The following is a 16,641-nucleotide window of genomic DNA, read 5'->3' as shown; positions in this document are numbered from 1 at the left end:
CAGCTAGGCCCTCAATCCAATGACACGTATCTTTATAAGAGACACACAGAGGAGAGACACAGACAGAGCAGGAGGAGGCCACGTGACTATGGTAGAGATTGGAGTGATGCCACCTCCAATCAAGGACACCGAGGAATGGTGGCAGCCCCGGAAGCTGGAAGGGGCAAGAAGAATACTCCTCCAGAGTCTTTGGAGAGAGCGCAGCCCCACAGACACATCGAGTTTGGATTTCTGGCCTTCAGAACTGTCATTTAGGCCACCCAGACTGTGGTAGTTTGTTAGGGTGGCCTGGGGAAACTCCCATGCGTGGGATCTTTAAGCTGACTCTCTTCCACCATTTCCCCTGGAGCTGTGTTTCATTCTGACCCAACGATAGTCAACTCTGTATGTTAGAGGGGCCTAGAGAACCTGTAAAACAGGCCGAGGTCTGGCTTCCACCCTTGGAGATTTGGCTTCCCTGGGATTGGGGCACAGGCTGGCTTTGGCATACAGTCAGAGTTGAAAACTGTCATTTATTTTGTCACGATATGGATCATGGGATGACACAGACGTATGTGGGACAGGAACAGCTATATCAAAATGGTTTAACCTTGGGAAATCACTTTGGAAATACCATTCTGTGTCTTTGTGCCCTGATACTAAGTGTGCTGAGGAACCGCTTGGGCCAGTTTGACGTCAGCAGTGTGTGCAGACGCTGTTGGGGCTCAGTCTTGTGCCACCTAACAGGGTAAATGGGTTCTCACCTCACTACCCCAGGGGCACTAGCGGAAGCATTCCTTTCTAGATCGACAACACTTAACTTGACCATAAATCAAAAGGCATCACTTGCCAGCCCTTGTTCCAAATTGTTTCACTGCCTTCCTTACAAGTAGATAACGACGATTTTGAATTCCTGGTGGCGGGGTACTTCATGTAATTACAAAAACGCCCCGCAGGCTGGATGTGCTGAATAGGAGAATAGCATGTTATTATTTGGAGGGAAGAGGGTCCCTAATGGTGGAACAAAGCTGTTCCTTGTATGTCAGCCCTAAATAAATGTTTCTTTATTTCTGAAGTAGTGTGACCTGCGGTAGTGGTCTCCCTAGCCCGTCAGGGAGCAGTCAGGAGTGAATTGTCCTTAGCAATGCGTGCTCGTCTGTAAAGGGCCTTTGACAACGAGCTCACTGCCTCCATTGACTCCCTGGGAAGTCTGAGGTCACAAGCTTGGCTGGAGCACATGAGCCCAGATAATGAAGATGGTTTTACCCTCTTGAAACAAAGCCAGAAACTTTATCTCCTTCATTGTGCACTTTGGGTCATGTGTTAAGCGTGAGGATTTCTCTAACACTAATCCCCCTAATGATGGCTTCTCCCAGCCCTCACACAAGCCCCACGAGGCCCTGTGGCTTGGCACTCCAGACAGAATAAAGGCAGCCTGGTGCTTGGCTTTTGAACTGAGTTCAAGGCAATTAAAGTCATGGGCTGAGGAGAAAAGGAGGGGGTTTAGAAATACCGGCATAGCAAGTAGTATGACTAGAGTGCTCTGCAAATTAACTCAATTAGACAAAGCCGGATTTAATGGGGAGAAGATGGTGAGAAGCGCTACCCTCATTAAGTCTGCCTGTTAGAGACGCTTCTAATAAAATTAAATGTGTTGTAGTTGTTGGGATCACATAAAATAGTCTCTGCGTGTACACACGTGCACACGCGTGGGCTCTGTGATTTTGTGGGTATTTTTTAACGAGAAGAGGAACAGACCACAGAACAAGAATATACAAGAAAAAAATCAAAAACCAAAAATCTAAAACCGAGTGAATGCGCAAGAGCTCGAGTGGAAGACAAGAAGAAAGCGGTATAGAAGGAGTGGGAAGTGAGAGAAAGTTCTCCCGATTCTAAAGCCATGGGCCCCCTTCGGTGGGGGCTTCTGCTCGGTTGCCTGGGCTGTGCAGTCCTGCCCGGAGCCTGGGCGCAGTTCCCCCGGGTCTGCATGACGGTGGACAGCCTGGTATCCAAGGAGTGCTGCCCGCCGTTGGGTGGGGAGCCGGCCAACGTCTGTGGCTCTCGGGAGGGCCGTGGCCAGTGCACAGAGGTGCCAGCCGACACCAGGCCCTGGAGTGGTCCTTACATCCTGAGAAACCAGGATGACCGAGAATTGTGGCCCCGGAAGTTCTTCAACCGGACCTGCAAGTGCACAGGTGAGGGAGACACTCTGGGGAGAACTGGACGGCTGCACACTTAATGGGGAGGGCCCTGCTGGGAAAGGGGCCCCTCCTGAGGAGGAGATGAGACTCCCGAGGCTGTCAGACTAGGCTTTGAAAGGCGAACCGAGTTTGTTTCTCGTAGGCGGCAAATTAAGTAAGGCTGATGTCTTGGTTATAGTCTTCATACCCTCTTAGTGCATGTAGTTATGGAATCTAAATAAACAGTATGCAGGCCAAGCCTGGCTATATGAACTCATGCCAACATATCATTGGCTTGTCTGTTGGAAGCTGAAGAGCTCGCGAGTCAGCTTTGAAACCTAGAGCAAGTCCTCTCACGATGGATTCAATGCCCTCTCCTGAAATGGGTTTGCACTTGTTGAAGAGGGCGGTGGGTGAGGTTGGCATCTAGAAGACAGGCGTCGAAGGCAGGTGTTCTGTAGTCCTAGTGGCAGAGTTTCTAAGGATTTGAACAGGTCTAAGGCAGGATGAGGGTTATGCCTGGGTCGTAACTCTGTCCGTGTTGGAGCGGTGTGGCTGGGCAAAGCTCTCTCAGTGATCTGGGAAGGGAGGATTGTTATTAGAAAACAACGGCTTTTTTCACTCTTACGTGGGTTTGATGGGGGCATTTTGGATTTTCTCACTGTCCCTCTTTTCGGTCTCAGTCTCTCTTGTTACCCATTTCTTTGAAATCTGTACGCCGTTCGCATCCCTCTGGCTCTTCTGAGCCTCCTCCGGGCCTCTTCAGCAGGGCTCCCCGCCGTGCGCAGTGGCCACACTCAGCGGCGACAAATCTGAGACCGTCAGGGCATCGGAAGCATGAGAAAATGTGACCGCTTCAGCAAGGCCCTTGGACACTGTTCTACAGTGCCCAGCTGCATAAGAGCTTTTCCTTTTTAAATTATGTCTTTTTTAATGTCCTTGTATGATCCAGGAATCTGGGAAAATGCAGATAGCTGAGCTGTGTTAAAGGTATGAAAAGGAAACTAAGGAGATGTGCGAAGGGTTGTGATGTTCGTGAAGGGGTGGCGTTAGTTTTTCTAAACTTTAAAAATAATTCTGTCTTCATAATCCTTTTGTAGTCGTATTGTTATTTCTGTGATTCAAAGGAACCGCTAGGTTTGCCATGAGTATTGATTGCAACAAGAAGTTTTTAATAGCATATTGAATTACATACTATTCATTTTTTTATATGTTCATTGAGCATTAGCTTCTATAGACATTATCGCGTAGGTCCTCTTGGCTTTTCAGTCTAATGAGAAGCAGCAGGTTTCATATTACTTGTGCAATTGGAGACCACACAATGCAGTAACTTCTTTGTCCATGACTCAAAAATTCTTTCAGAACATTGATTTCCAGGTCAATCAATGTTAGGGTACCACAAAGTACAAAGGTTGGAAATCTCCATATTACGGAATCTTAAGATGGAAGGTATTAGGAAATCAAATATAACTATTAACTCATCTTAACACCGTCTACTTTATCTTTTTGACCTGGGTAACAATTTTTTTTCTTTTTTTTAAAGGTGGGGATGGAAAAAAAATAGAGAATAGCAGAATAGAGGGATAACTGTAATCCCCCTTTCCTGAGGGGATGCTTATAAATATTATTCTAGAAGTGGCAGTTACTCAGGGTCACAGTGACGTGTATTTGAGACATTAAAAAAGGTCTCCCCTGCTCTGAGGAGGATAAATATACCTAAGAGGCAAGGACCAGAAAGAGGGCCTGTTTTGTAAGTCCAGGTTATAAGCATCCATAAGCCAGTCAAAGGAAGCAGGGATTTCTCAGGGTGCACGATCTCCAACTCCAGCCAAAGCCACGGTTGCTTCCGAGGCACCTCCTACTGGTTATGGCTCACCCCCATCCTCCCTGGTTTGATCTGTCCAGACTCTTTTGTGACCATAGTTCTTTCCACCCCCACTTTGCATGGCTCCATTAATGTCAGCTAGATGGTCTTTTCCTTTGGGTATCAGGGTACCAGACCAAGTCCCTAGTGACTGAGCAGGAAAGTTATTTAGTATACACAGTAATCACTGGGGTATGTCCTATGTCCCAAAGCATGACACATGTCTTTCACTGTATTCTCCCTAGAGAGTGAGTTGCTTGCCTTCCTAGGGTAGCTTTTTCATGGTTTAGGAGCCAGTCTTCAGAATTTAAACCTGATCTTGCATGCTCCAGAGCCCTCTTCTCTGGTAGCCTCATAATTACTTCGCAAATAGGACCCCTGCGATTCTTCTGGGGTCACCCAAAATTCATGGATTTATAGAAGGGGTGTAGATTAGCTTCCAGCAAACAGACTATTGATGACCTTGAACTTTGTTAAATCAATGGAAAAATAAACACATCATCCATCTGTTGCTGGACATTTAGGTTATTTCCACATCTTGGATATTGGGAATAGTGCAGCAATGAACATGGGGATGCTAATATGTCTTCGGGAGCCTGATTTCAATTCCTTTGGGTAAATATCCAAAAGTGGGAATTTCAGATCATATGACAGTTCTATTTTTAAATTTGCGAGACACCCTCATACTGTTTTCTGTACAGTTGCACCATTTTGCATTCCCTTCAATAATGCACAAGATTTCCAATTTCTTCACATCCTAGACATGTGTTATATATGTGCAATTGAATGCTATTTAGCCTGAATTAAAGGAAGGAAATTCCGCAATATGTAACAACATGGGTGAACCTGGAGCACATTATGCTAAGGAAATAAGTTAGTCACAGAAAGGCAAATATTGAATGGTTCCACTTATATGAGGTATCAAAATTAATGAGATTGAGCAAGATAAGTTCAACAGTTCTTTATAACTTTGTACCTACTATAACATACTGTAGCCCTAAAATGTGTTAAGAGAGTAGATCTCATGTTGTGTTCTTACCACAAAAAATTTAAGAAAAAAAGTTAACACACAATAGTTTCTATGATCTCAAAGTTGGTAAAAGATTTTAGCCTATTTAATTAAAATAAAAGCAGACTCTGAAGGGGAAAAATTACATGCTCAAATTCTCTAGAGAACTTCTCTATTCTTTGCGGGTTTAAATTGGACCCAAACGTTATTGAACTTACTTGTCAAGAAGAGCTGAATTTCAAGAGACTTAGCCATTCACTTTACAAGTCATACCTGTCAGTTGGCATTTCTGAGATGAAGCAGTTGCAGCTGTGTCTTGCCACTTTTGAAAAACACGCACACCAAATAGTTTTTGAACAGTTGTCTGAGAACTTCTTGTTTGTACAAGTGACTAAGTGCCCTTTATTTTCCAATCTCTGAAATGGGGATAATGATGAAACCACACTTATGAAATCCTTTTGAGCTCTGTAGATGAAAGGCCCTATGTGAGTATAAAGTATTGTTATTAAAATAATGGAATCTCTAATTAAAAGGAATAGGCTGTTTAGAGCTCCTTATAAATTCACTAATCAGTGGTCTTTAAGCTATTTAGTCTAATAGCCTTTTGAGGTTGAACTGATGTAGTTCATGCAGGAACGTGCATTGTTTGGTTGCTCTAAGTCTCTTTCCATTTTTATTCCAGTCCTAAGCAGGGATTGGACTTTGTCTCTTTAAATTTAATTTTTGCTCGAGGACATACTCAGTGGTAGACAGATTGGTATCTAGGGGTCCCTTATTTTTTTTATCCCTCTCCATTTCTAAAATAGCCCTCATATTCTTTTTTTCTGCTCCTACTGGTGGATTAAGGGAAAAAATGAACTCATGTTAAATTGATGTAAGGAACTACTAGGAAATCTGAATGAAAGAAATAAACATTTTGGGTGCTAGGGTTTTGCATCATTATACTTTTCCGTTGTCTTCAGCATTGCAACAAATTTTGTTTAGACCAGGTTTAGAAGCTAGAAAATAAAAAAGATCTGCAGAGCTTTGGAGTATTTTCTATGAGACATAGTGAAAAATGAATTTTTTAATTGAATACATTTCTGGGTCATAGGTGAGTTCAAATATAGACAAATGCTTTCTTATTACATTGCTTTTCAGGGGCGACTCTGGCTTTGTGAAAGGAGACATCTTTGTTCACCATAATTGTGAAGCACCTCTGGTATTCTGAGTCAGAATTAATTATTTTGCCTTTTGTTGTCCATGGTGCTTGGTTGACCTCTCTGTTTTAATTTTTCCCACTGTTAGACTTGCATTATTTTTCACTGTGTACATGTCCTTCATCTCCCCTAGGTAAAGGCCCTGTGCTTTATTTACATTTGTATCCCCAAGTGCCTAATGACTTTTATTCAATTATCCATGGACTTCATCATGAACCCAACCGATGTCTATTAAGCCCCAGTTATATCAGGCCTTTAACCTACATAGAGGATAAAAACCTTACATGATTTTTAATGTGTGTGTTGACGGTGTAGTGGATGAGTAAGACAGATGTTAAAACAAATACTTTTATGATACTACTTGATAAGTGGTATCTAGTAATACTAACAATAATAACAATACGCAGCTTCCTATTTACCAGATTCTGTTCTAAGTGCTCTAATATAGTAACATGTGGTTTTCCACAAGAACCTTATGAAGTAGAACTCTTATCCCAATATGACAATTTCTGAGAGGTGAAGTCCAAGGTTATGAAGTGTGGCCCTTTGTGAATGCACATGAAGTTGTGGGAGCACAGAGGGAAGCCTGCTTGATTTTGACTGTCCTTTAGGTAGTAGGTATTTAGGTAATAAATGAATTGTTGAATACATGGTTGAGGGAAATAATTAGCTATTGGTACTTTTGTTTCTAGCAACCCAAAATAATTGTGTCAGAGAAAGTGCAGGAATCTTAAAACTCATGATAAATTGCTCAGTTTTCACAGTAAGACCCCAAAATTCAAATACACGTTTTATGTCTTTATGTTAGAAATGCATCAAACTTATTATTACAAAATTTAAGCGTGCAATTTCTTAGCATTTTGAAGGTAGGAATTACTTTCTTATTGTAGAGCTGTTACTGTACATTTACCTCTTGTCATTCGGCTGTAGGTAAATAGCTGGAAGTTTGGGTGTTTAGTATTCTTGAGATGCATTTTATTGAATCGGTCCTCAAAAGTACTGTACTCCTATAAAAGCTGCCAGAATAGGAGATACATTTTAATAAAAAAATGTTTAAAAAATAGCTATTACATAGGTTGCAGTCAAGATGGCAGTATAGCTACACACAGTACTGGGATCCTCCCACAACCACATCAAAATTTAAACTATAGGACAACCATTGTTCAGAATCACTTGAAATCTAGCTGAACAGAAGTCCTACAACTAAGCACACTGGTAGGAGGGGCGTAAATGCAGAACAGACTGGTCTCACATCCATGTGTGACAGAGTATTTATTATCTTAGCCATGGAAGTCACTCCTGAGGAGCAAGGGGTGTCAGCTCCCCAGGCCCCCATCCCAGGGTTCCAGGGCCAGAAAGAGAGGGCCCCATAACTTCTGGCTATAAAAAGCCATGGAGATTGTGGCTAAGTGTGGCAGAGGCTCCAGGAGTCCCAGGAATTCCTCTAAAAAGACCTGTGAAGGACTCGACTTGATTTACTTGCTCTGAGCCCCAGCCCTGGGGCAGTAGCTCGAAAGCTGCTGGGCATATATGGGGAGGAACTGAACGATCTGGCATCAGGGCATGAGCTGGAAGGGCATCTTTCTCCCAGACAGAAGTGCTGGCAGAGACCACTGTTCCTTTTCTGAGCCCTCCCACCACAGAGCCAGCAGGTGGGCACCATATCTGAGTCTTCATCAGCCTGGCTCATACTGTTTGCCCTGCCCTGGTGATTCCCTGAGGCCCTGCCCCACCTCACTCAAATTGCAGGTCCACCCAAGCTGTTTCTAGTAACTTTTCTGTAGGAATGACCTGTCTTGGTTTATGCTTCAGGTTTTCCTAAAATCTCAAGCAAGTAGCACCTGGCCTCTGCATGCCTCTCACCTACCACTAAGTGGGCCCAGGCCCAGCATTAGTGGCAGCCAGACTTCATTTGCAGTTTGGCCTCACCTGGGTACCTCTAAGCCCAGCACAAGTAGCAGACATCTGCAGATTGTTTTGTAGCTCATGCTGGGTGGCTCTCGGCAGGGCACAGGTAGTGGCTAACCTTGGCCTGTACCTCCAAGGAGGCCCCAGAGCCATCTCCACAATGAAACACTCAAGGGAGAGACTCAGTTCCAGAGCCTTGCTGAAATAAGTCCTGCTCTGTGGGGTGGACCCCTGCACAGCTTATCCTTAACAGTTGATGTAGCAAGTCCCTGCAGCTGATCAGCCTGGGAGCAAATCTCTCCTGTTGATGTGCCAACAGCAATCAAGGCTCAAATACAGTAGAAAATTGTACACAGCCCACATAGAGAGTACAGCTGGAATGCCCAGGTTTGATGACTGGGAAGGCTGTGCCACTGGACTCTACAGAACACCTACTACATAAGGCCACTCAACGAAGCCCAGGAGATATAGCAGCTATGTCTAATACATATAAATCAACAACACAAGGAGGCACCAAAATGAGGGGACAAAGAAAAATGTCTCCAAAATGAAAGAACAGAACTCCAGAAAAAGAACTCAACAAAATAGAGATAAACAATCTATCAGAAGCAGAATTCAAAACACTGGCTATAAGGATGTTCAGTGAACTTAGGGGAAGAGTACAGGAACTCAGTGAGAACTTCAACAAGGATATAGGAAACATAAAAATGGAACTAGAAAACATAAAAAAGAACCAATCATAAATGGAGAATACATTATCTGAAATAAAGAACACTACAGGGAATCAATAATGGAGTAGATGAAACAAGGATCAAATTAGAGATTTGGAAGATAAGGAAGGAGAAAACATCCAATCAGAACAGCAAAACATAAAAAGAATCCAAAAAAATGAGGACAGCACAAGGAGTTTCTGGGACAACTTCACGTACGCCAGTATTTGCCTCCTGGGGGTGCCAGAAGGAGGAGAGAGCAAAGAATTGAAAATCTATGTGAAAAAATAACAGAAAAAATCCCTAAGCTAGTGAAGAAAATAGTCACACAAGTTCAAAAAGTGAAGAGAGGCCCAAACAAGATGAACCCAAACAGGCCCATACCAAGACATATCATAATTAAAAAGCCAAAGATTAAAGACAAAGAGAGAATGTTAAAAGCAGCAAAAGAAAAGCAGTTAGTTACCTACAAGGGAGTTACCATAAGACTGTCAGCTGATTTCTGAACAGAAACATTGTAGTCCAAAAGAGAGTGACAAGAATTATTCAAAATGATGAAAGTGAAAGACCTATAACCAACATTACTCTACCCAAACCTATCATTTAAAACTAAAAGACAGATAAAGAGCTCCTCAGACAAGAAAAAGCAGTATTACAAGAAAAGTTAAAGGATCTTCTTTAAGATGGGGTGGGAGTTGGGGAATATGGGTGGAAAAGGTGAAGGAATCAGGAAGTACAAATTGGTAATTACCAATAGTCATGGGGAAGTACACTACAACATAGGGAATATAGTTCATATTGTAATAACTATGTATGGTATTAGATGGGTACTAGATTTATTGAGATGATAACTTAGTGAGTTGTATAATGTCTAGTCACTGGCGTATACACCTGAAACCACTATAATGTTTATCAATTGTAATTGAAAAATAAAAAAAATATTTAAAGTAAAAAAAAAATCCCTCAAAATAGTTATTATATAATTTCAGTAGGTACCCTGAGGAAAAATAAATACACTCCAAGCTCCATGAAGACTTAATTAAGCACCTTGCATTGCTTTTGATATTATACTAGTTGTTTAATAAATATTTGTTAAATAACTTGTATTTAATAGCGTCACTCTAACAATCAATGTGAGTGTTAATGTTTAACTCAAATTACTCAAAAGCATGATTTTCAGCCATAGGACTAGTAGAAGTAGAAAATATTTTTTACTTATGTTCTAATATGGTTTTGAAACAGGAAAATACAGATAATTCAGCTGTGTAAAGGTAGCTAGAATATGGAGTGTGGCAAAAGTAGGTTTACAGTTGTAAATATTTACAGTTGCAAAACAGTTTATTCTTGTATTATTATTTATTAATTATTGTATTATTTTCCATACAAACAATTATAAACCTACTTCTGCCTAACCCTGTATTTTGCATATGACAAAGAGCATAGAACACAAACAACTAATTACTCTGGAAAAGTCCTTCCTACTTAATGTCATTTTTAAGGACATTTTCTTAAACTATCAAAAAATCCTTTGGGTTAATAGAAGAAAGGGGCTGTGCATTTTCTTTACAAGGTACAAAAGCTAATTGTTTTGTTTTTATACTACTGGAATTTTTTTTTTTTTTTTTTTTTTTAGAGACCCAAATAGCTCTCTCTCTGCTATGGTCACAATGTTTTTTACTTACCTCTCTTTTGGTACTTATTGTTTATCAAAACTATTTACAAAGCAAGATTTTCTATCTAATCCACAGGACAGGGAGAGAAAAAAAGAAGAAAATTTATGTTTCTTGAATTATCTGCTACATGCTTTCTGCTCCTTTCTTTAAAAATTAAAAAAATAGTTAAAGTACAGTTGACCTACTTCTTTCTTTTTAATTTTTTAAAAAATTCTAGCTTTATCAAGGTGTAATTGACAAAACTGTGAGATATTTAAAGTGTATATTGTGGTGAGTTGGCTTTATATTTCTTTTTTTAAAAAAGATTTTATTTATATATTTGTTAGAGAGAGGGGAAGGAAGAAAGAGAGGGAAAGAAACATTGATGTGTAAGATATTTCTTGCCTCCTGCACGCCCCCAGCTGGGGACTGGGCCTGCAACTCAGGCATATGTCCTGACTGGGAATTGAACTGGTGACCCTTTGGTTCACAAACTGGCACTCAATCCACTGAGCCACACCAGCCAGGGCTGGCTCTATATTTCTTTCATTTATTCAACAAATACTCATTTGTACAAGGCCAAGCACAGGCTGCAGCTCTGCTTGCCTGTGGCTGAGACAAGTAGAAGTTCTTAGTCTCTGTGATAAATGCAATGAAAGGGGAATGGGAGGGATTATGGGAGTGAGGGAGCATCTGTCCCTGGTGTTTAGAATCAAGGATGACCCCGTGGAAGACCCATCTTGTAGCTTGAAGGAGGAGTAGGTAACCTAGGCAACCACAGAAGGAAGAGCAAGTAAAAAGGTCTGGAAACGTGAGATGGAGGAGGAGGAGGAGGAAGGTAAGCCTGGGCACTGGTCACCCAGGTGAAATGCTTCACATAACCCCTCCCATCCCCTGGGAGAAAAGTATTATTATCCTTTTTTGCTTCAACATTTCACTGCAATATATTTAAATGTTTACTTTCTAACTTATCACCATCTAAAGAATGAGGTGCTGGCCGTAACAAAAGCAATAATCAAGACTAAGAAGGGAAAAGTCAAAAGCAAGATAAAATAATTTAAACCTCAGCATGATTCAGAAAGATGCATGGTGCTTGAGATGACTAGCCCCCATTCCCTGGGTTGACAGAGTGGAGACATTTGTGCATCCACGGGAAACCTGCAGTGATTTGCACCTCCTGACACCATCGCAGCTAATTCACCTTGATCACCTGCCAGCCTCCATTGATTTTGTCTTAACTCTGTCTCCTTTGAGAAATAAACCAGCTTTCTTAATGTTAGATTTCACCTAAACTCTTGGAAATCTGTTTATTTATTTCAGTGTCCTTTTTAGCTTAGCGTGTAGTCTCTCCTTCTGTAGATGGACAAACTGGTTTGGGTCAGCGTTTTCGTGTACGTCACAGGACCGCGGGGCTCAGCAGCAGACATCAAGGCTACTGCTCGGTCCCAGGGAGGGGCGTGGAGAGTACGTAGGAAGGGACACCCTGTGGGACCCGTGAGAGGAAGGCGTGTATAGAAGACAACATGGGATTGGTTTGCTAGCGCTACCATAACAAAGTACCACAGACTGGGTGACAAACAGAAATTCATTCTCTCACTGTTCAGGAGGCTTCAAGTCCAAGGTCAAGATGTTTGGCAGGTTTGGCTTCCTTCTTCCTGTGTCTTCATTCTCTGTGTCCAATTTTCCTCTTCATAGAAGGATACCAGTCATACTAGATTAGGGGCCACCCTAATGACCTCTGTTAACTTAATTACCTCTTTGAAGTCCCTGTCTCCAAATACAGTCCCATCCTGAGGTATTGGGGGTGAGGACTTCACTGTATTAATTTGAGGGAGACACTGCTCAGCCCATAACGGCATGTAATGCATTTCACACCCTGTTTCTTTGCCAGAAAAATTTCTAGGGAAGTCTCTAGCTTTCAGTTTCATGTTAAGATACAAACATTTCAAGAGAGTAAGGGAAGGAAATTGGCTTTATTTTCCCTCTTGTTAGCACCTTCATCTTTCTCTTCCATTTGGCCCCGAAGTTCAAATTCAGAAATTTCTTTCAAACAATATCAACTTATTTCTTCCATCTCTCCCCTCCCCCCACCCCCCAAATACTTTAGGAAACTTTGCGGGCTATAACTGTGGAGACTGCAAGTTTGGCTGGACCGGCTCCAACTGTGACCGGAAGAAACCACTGGTTGTTCGACGGGACATTCATTTTCTGACTCCTCAGGAGAGGGAGCAGTTCTTGGGTGCCTTAGACCTCGCAAAGAACACCACGCACCCCGACTACGTGATCACCACGCAGCACTGGCTGGGCCTGCTTGGGCCCAATGGGACCCAGCCACAGATCGCCAACTGCAGCATCTACGATTTCTTTGTATGGCTCCATTATTATTCTGTCAGAGACACGTTATTAGGTGGGTTTCCCGCCCCCCCCCCCTCAGATTAATGTATATTATTATAGGTTTGGGTTTGGGGTGGCTGGGTGGCAAGTAACTTCAGGCAAGTCAATTAACAAGAGCACCACCTGAAGGGAGGGGCAGGTTTGTGAAAGTCAGAAAACCGTCGAAGGCCGCTGGAAGGCGGGCTGGAGCAGCCCCTTCCTGTACATCGGCTGCCACCGTGTGAAAATGAGTTTCAGTTCCAAGTCTAACTCTTCTCCGTGGAGCTATTAATTCTTACAGGTAAGAGTTGGTGAAGCGGAAGCAAGTTCTTTTTGATTCCAGAAGGCAACATTTCTAAATCCAGCCAAGGAGGCTCTCTCTGACCTTTGCTTCAAATTAGAGGGATTGACTGAACATGTGCTAAAGCACAGAGAGCTTCTTTGGGCAGAACTGGAGTGTGTTGGAGGCATCTCATTAAACTCACAAGTGTCAGCCTTTGGATGTTCGGGTCGTCCTTTATGGCTGGGCTCCCCAGGGTTTTCCTGGAGTTGCATTGTTAGGAAAAAGCATGCACCGGGCCCAGCAGCATAGTGCTCCTTCTGGCTTAGTGGTCTGACTACAGCTATGTTGGATGCTTGAGAAAATCATGTCTTACCCTTCTGGGTCCTAAAATTGGAATGGGCTGGGGAGAGGGGGATGGTTACCTGTTAGGAAGTCCATTCACTGAGGAGGCTCCGCTTCATCCTCAGTCATTTTTCAGTCAGGCAAAAGCTGTAAACACTAGTGTGGCCCAGGAGGGCATGAGTCCATTCCGGGGTCTGCTCAGTGGAGTCCCGAACCCTTGGCTCTACCTGCACAGATCCCCGCTTTGGGAGCCCCTCCCTGAGGGGCAGGGCAGATGGGGACATCAAACTAACTTTGAATAGTCCCATCCTCGTGTGGGACTCTCTGTCTGTGTGTTTTTCACCGGTTCCCTGTCACTTGATTTTCCCTCATCATTTTTTTTTAATTTGAATTTTAATTTGTATTTTTGAATTTAAAAAAGTTTTCAGTTATACTTGACATACCATATTATCATCCCCTCGTCATTTTGTTTTGAGAACTTTAAACTTTGTTCTCACTTTAAACTTGAAAGTGAGAACACTTTAAAAGGACGGCGTGGCCAACAGGAGGAGTAGACCTTCCTCAGTGTCTTTTAGAAACTTGCCTCTCCAGTAAGTGTCTGTCTTCCTTTATCGATAGACAAGGAGGTTCTTCTGGCTATAACACCTTTATAGCTTTCCTGTCGAGACTTGGAGGAATTTTTGCTTTATGAGAGGCTAGTCTCTCAAGAGGAAAAGAAAACTATAGTTTCTGGTCGTACCTAGAAATTAAATTTATATTCATGTCTGTCTAGCTCTCTGAAGTTATTATAGGTACTTTGAAGAAGAGCTAAAGTTAGCTGAAGTTTCTACATAACCACCAAAAGCTGTTATGAAAGGAGGAAGAAGGATGGAACAACCGATAAGGAGGTCATTAAATTGCCCACAACTTTTCAGTAAAATTGGCAGTTCCAGTGGCCAGGCAAATTGGTTGGAATGTATTTTTCTCTCTTCTACTCTCGGCAACCATTCTTGTCCACCAGTCCTTGTATCTTATTGATGGCTGAGGCAAAATCCGTGGAAGTTCCTTTTGGTTACATAAATGCTGAATTCAACTAAGTGCAGTAGAAGTTGCTTTATTTTAATTAATCCCTCTTTTATAAATATATGCATTTGTAAGAAATCAGTTAGAACTTGTCTTCTAAAATTATATTGCATTTAGGTCTTAATGATCTATTCCTTTGGATGCTCTGAATTCTTCTTAATGAAATGTTGCTTGAAGTTAAATATATAACATAGGCTCTTATAGCTGAGAGTGATCTGAATTTCTCTGGATCTCTGTTGTCAGTCAAACTTACAAAAAGTGAAGGAGAATTTATCCTAAAATTGCGAGTTGCTTCCAAAATTGTTTTGCTTTTGATGTTGTTGTTGCTTTCAGAAAGATAAATGACAAAAGTGATTTTTTTTTGGACTAAAACACTGTGGATTTATGGGCTTTGCAGATGCATCCTAGTTTTTTTTTTTTTTTAAAAAAAAACTCTATTCTGTGATTTCTAATTAGTTTCCCCCTGTTTTAGGACCAGGGCGCCCATTCAAGGCCATTGATTTCTCACACCAAGGACCCGCCTTTGTCACCTGGCATCGGTATCATTTGCTGTGCTTGGAAAGAGATCTCCAGGTTGGTGAAAACACTATCTTTTGTTGTTTAAATTTTGCTATACATTTGGTGAAGACCCTTCTTCCTCTTTGCATTATATGCTTTCTTGTTGCATCTGATGGCATTCATTAAACAACTGGTCATGCCCTTTGCTTTTAGCGACTTATTGGCAATGAGTCCTTTGCTTTGCCCTACTGGAACTTTGCCACTGGGAGGAACGAGTGTGATGTGTGTACAGACCAACTGCTCGGGGCAGCAAGCCAAGATGACCCAACTCTGATTAGTCAGAACTCAAGATTCTCCAGCTGGGAAATTGTCTGTAATAGGTAATCACATACGATCTGGGATGGAAATCCAGAGCTTGTATTTTCTTATGGCTTAGAGATGGAGGGTCACTTAATATTTCTGTTTCTAATGCATGTTGGGTTCTGTTTATGCACTTCTGAAAATGACTTCCCTGGGGGAGGTAGGATTTTTAGAAATTCTAAGCACTGCCATAAAAACAGAGGTATGAAAACCACATTTGTGAATTGAAGATGCTTGGCTGTCATTTTGAGATCACCTTTTTTAGCACCAGGCACTCTCTAAGTATTGCTGTAGTGCTGGGAATGTAGGGAAGAATAAAATATATCTTCTCTTTTGAATATCATTTTATATTTACACAGGTGGGTTGCTTGTAAACAAATTATCCTACCATGCGGGAAGTATCATAATAGATGTATATGCAAAGCCAAGGAGGGAGGCAGGGGAAGGCTCTAAGGAGCAGAGACGGAGGCATAGCCCTCAACCGGGTGGGGAGGTGGTGTGTCCAAGGCGGAGAGAATGTCACGTATGGACCTAGAGGAGTCTCTGGAGGCAGTCTGGCATGGCTGGACCGTGGGGTGCTGGGGGTTGGGAGGGAAAGGTGGAGGATGAGCTCTACGCACTAAAGAACATAGAAGGGGAGCAGCCTGCAGCCCATGAAGAAGTCTGTCCTCAGTGAGTCCTTGAACTCACTTCTCTTCCCTGGCACAGGCCTCAGAAAAAGATTCCTCAAGAGGACTTCCCTTATTTTTTCCTTCCAAAATACTGTTTTTAACCTTGCTAATCTAGCTTCCCTGTCCCGAGCCTTTCGACTGTTCCAGGGCACAGGGGTTCGCTGTCAGCACCCCGGGGGCTGGGTATGCGCGTGTTTCCGGGGGTCTGAGCCTGGCCAGCTGGATCCCCATCTCCTTGTCTGGAGCTTTCCCTGCAGCGCTGCGGCCAGTGCTCCACAGCACAGAGGGGCTAACAGCTGTGTGTCACGTGACTTAGCATCATTTCCTAAAGCCCCGTTTCTCATAGCGCCTTGAGGTGTTAGTGGGTGGTACGTGAAAAGCGATTACTATAAATTTAGTCAATGCTGAATAAAAAGATTATTATTTTTTTTTTAAATTTCAGAATGACTCAGAGCATTTCTTATGTAAACATATTGTTATTCTTCAAGAGGGGCCTACATTTATCTGACCGTGGCACCCTCGTTTCCCAGGTCACCTCCCTGGCACCCACT

At 42.4% G+C, this 16,641-nt stretch overlaps 1 protein-coding gene across 1 annotated transcript in view; it reads left to right on the top strand.

Moving 5' to 3' along the window:
• The first annotated feature begins 1,879 nt into the window (after positions 1-1,879).
• Positions 1,880-16,641, top strand: part of DCT (dopachrome tautomerase) — a 29,441-nt gene continuing 14,679 nt past the window's right edge. The window contains exons 1-4 of the mRNA XM_054586640.1: positions 1,880-2,174; positions 12,609-12,908; positions 15,034-15,134; positions 15,273-15,439. Of these exons, the coding sequence (XP_054442615.1) occupies positions 1,880-2,174; positions 12,609-12,908; positions 15,034-15,134; positions 15,273-15,439 (863 nt within the window). The remainder of the gene's footprint in view (positions 2,175-12,608; positions 12,909-15,033; positions 15,135-15,272; positions 15,440-16,641) is intronic.

The sequence above is a fragment of the Pteronotus mesoamericanus genome, unplaced genomic scaffold (assembly GCF_021234165.1).
Source record: "Pteronotus mesoamericanus isolate MK-2021 breed Mesoamerican mustached bat unplaced genomic scaffold, CSHL_Meso_final contig_94, whole genome shotgun sequence".
In the NCBI taxonomy this organism is placed as follows: Eukaryota; Metazoa; Chordata; class Mammalia; order Chiroptera; family Mormoopidae; genus Pteronotus; species Pteronotus mesoamericanus.
The sequence above is the reverse complement of the archived record's forward strand: the minus strand, read 5'-3'. Positions and strand labels throughout refer to the sequence as shown.